At 40.9% G+C, this 2,689-nt stretch overlaps 1 protein-coding gene across 1 annotated transcript; it reads right to left on the minus strand.

Annotated features, from left to right (window-relative positions):
• Window positions 1-311: 311 nt before the first annotated feature.
• LOC145415385 (uncharacterized) lies at window positions 312-1,622 on the minus strand. The gene has a single exon (XM_080284669.1). It carries the CDS (start codon window positions 1,620-1,622, stop codon window positions 312-314), a length of 1,311 nt encoding a protein of 436 aa, XP_080140795.1.
• Between the last annotated feature and the right edge of the window lie 1,067 nt (window positions 1,623-2,689).

Raw genomic sequence — 2,689 nt, forward strand, 5'->3', positions numbered from 1 at the left:
CAGTAGAGAAGTTTATGGGATTCATCGGCAGGATCTTACACTAGAATAAATGTGAAGTGGATGGGGGTAGGACAAAAACTCACCGGACAAAAACTCACCGGACAATAATTCACAGGACAAAAACTCACCGGCAAATATCTAAGGAGGACAAAAACTCACCGAAATAAAAGAAAGTTTTTTATATGTCAGATATGTTTAAAAATGGTATATTTATGTATTAAAAACTTTAAAACATAGAAGATTATTTGAACTATAATACTGAAAACCTGGTCCATTAAATGAGTTATTCAAAACAAAGTGAACTCCTAGGTTTAAAAACGGACACACTGCCCAACAGCTCGAAGGAATTCCTCTGTCGATTTCCTACCGGCAACTATATCTTCACATAAACTCTTTAAACGTTTCTGAAGACGAACATAGTTTCTCTTGGTTCTCTTCTTTGGAGGCTCCCCTCTGTCATCCTGCAGCATCATGGTTTTGACTAAGGCTTCATCCTTCCTAATGTTATCAATAACAGTGTAAAAAGATGGATGGGAATGACCAACAAGCTGCTTGAATGATGAATTCCAGGTTTCACTCATATTGTTTGTTCGAGCTGCATCATTTAGGGTATTACTGTGCACGTTCCATATACCTGGCAGAAAAGGAGGTGGAAGTCGTCGAATATTGGCTTGTAGTGATTCTGGGCCTTCATTATTTCCAGGAAGTCGTACATGACGGAATGTACCTGTAACATATGTCCTGTCGAAGTATGCAAGGAGGTCTTCAAATTCTTCAGGGGTGTTGTCCTTCAAAAACTGCATACCTTCCTGCACCTTCTCTAATGGAAGAAATGCTAACCCATCCATCATTCCACAGAACAGTCTGCAATCATCATTTTCACGGACGCAATTCACAAGCCCTAATTCCTGTATCTTACGCCACGTACTTTGCGTCAAGTGGAAGAAACATCGTTTAGTGGCTACATGAGGACCTAAAATGGTACTGACAGCTTGCATGGCAGCTTTCTCAAAATCTAGTACAATTTCTGTGGGATCTGGTGTAAACCCCAGCCTTTCACACCCATCTACAACACTTTGAAGCAGTTCTTCATATATATTTTGTGACTTTCCTGACAATAATGCATACACGCAAGAAACTGCTGTTTCGCCTAATGGGGCTCTAATAACATAAAGTTGCTGGAAAATTTCTGGAGCCATAGCATAGTTCTCGTCCATGAACCACGTACTGGCCCGGCACAGTAATCGTAAGCACTCATCAGTAGCATATACAACCACTCTGTTGCAGGCATCCGCACCACTGTCATGCAACAGGAATCGTCGTGGCTGTTCACCAGATGTACGTTTCCAATCATCTGTAATATTTAGTTCACGTTCATTTGCAGGTTCTTTAGGTAATGCACCTCGCCTCTGCCGACGAAGATCACGTCTGCATGTATCCAGCTGACCATTGTAGGCACGAACCTCGTCACTTGCAGATTCCAATCCCTGAGCAAGCAGCTGATTTGGGCGACCTTTAGTTTCTCTTGCCTGTTGTTTTAGGGTTGCTCTTAATTTTGTGACAGAAACTAAGGCTTCATCTGCTTCATGGTTGTGATCAACAAAGGAGCGCGGATTCTGCATCTAAAAACGAAAAAAAAAAAAATATATATGAATTCAGTGTTAGTTCTATCTATCTATCTATTGCCGCCGTCTACACTGACTACACTACACGCACTTCATCTTCCAACTTCCATCCTTACTCAACACACTACCCAAATATTTAAATACCCTCACATTTTCCATTTCCTCCCCATCTAGCCTCACTCCACACTCAGTCGCTTCATTCCTTTCAAACAACCTCGCACCTCCTTAAATATTCCTTATATTAGGGAAACACAACCTTAATGAAACTCCTTACATTTACATCCGTAGTTAGGGCTCGTTTACATTTCAGGCTTGACTGTTGACAGCACTGCCATCGTATCCACTCATTCTTCGATATCTTCTTCACGTACATATATCCATGAACGCACAGCTTTTGGCCACCCTTGTTGTTTTTGATGATCTCCATTGCTACTGATATTGATGTGAGAAACCTGAACACCAATACAATAACGGATAATTCAAATATGTGTGTCGAAGCATGTTTCAAATGTTTCAAGAAAAGCTGTTTCTAAAGCGTCGTATCCTCTTTATCCTCTTTATCCTATTCATAGTGTCAAAGCATGTTTCAAATGTTTCAAAAGAAGGTCTTTTTAAAGTGTCGTAACATGTTTCAAATCGTTACTCGTTTTTATTCTCATTAGATATTGCTCGGTGAGTTTTTGTCCTCCTTAGATATTTTTTGGTGAGTTTTTGTCCAGTGAGTTTCTGTCCGGTGAGTTTTTGTCCAGTGAGTTTATGTCCGGTGAGTTTTTGTCCGCGCCCCGAAGTGGATATGCATTCCCAGGCAAACAAGAAGTATCTCCACGGTATGGGCTGCATAGTCATTAAGATCCTAACTTTTCCTTTTAACTCCTCTCTCTCACTCTGTGTGTGTGTGTGTGTGTGTGTGTGTGTGTGTGTGTGTGTGTGTGTGTGTGTGTGTAAAAGATGTGTCTACTATTGCAACATTTAATCACAGCAGATTTATTCTCTCTCTCTCTCTCTCTCTCTCTCTCTCTCTCTCTCTTTCTGTGTGTGTGTGTGTGTGTGTGTGTGTGTGTGTG

This window comes from Coenobita brevimanus, chromosome 102, assembly GCF_032717465.1.
Source record: "Coenobita brevimanus isolate Jiangsu-jjx chromosome 102, ASM3271746v2, whole genome shotgun sequence".
In the NCBI taxonomy this organism is placed as follows: domain Eukaryota; kingdom Metazoa; phylum Arthropoda; class Malacostraca; order Decapoda; family Coenobitidae; genus Coenobita; species Coenobita brevimanus.

Bases quoted from the DNA above. Each gene is read 5' to 3' on its own strand.
- LOC145415385 (XM_080284669.1), bottom strand. From the start codon at position 1,622: ATGCAGAATCCGCGCTCCTTTGTTGATCACAACCATGAAGCAGATGAA.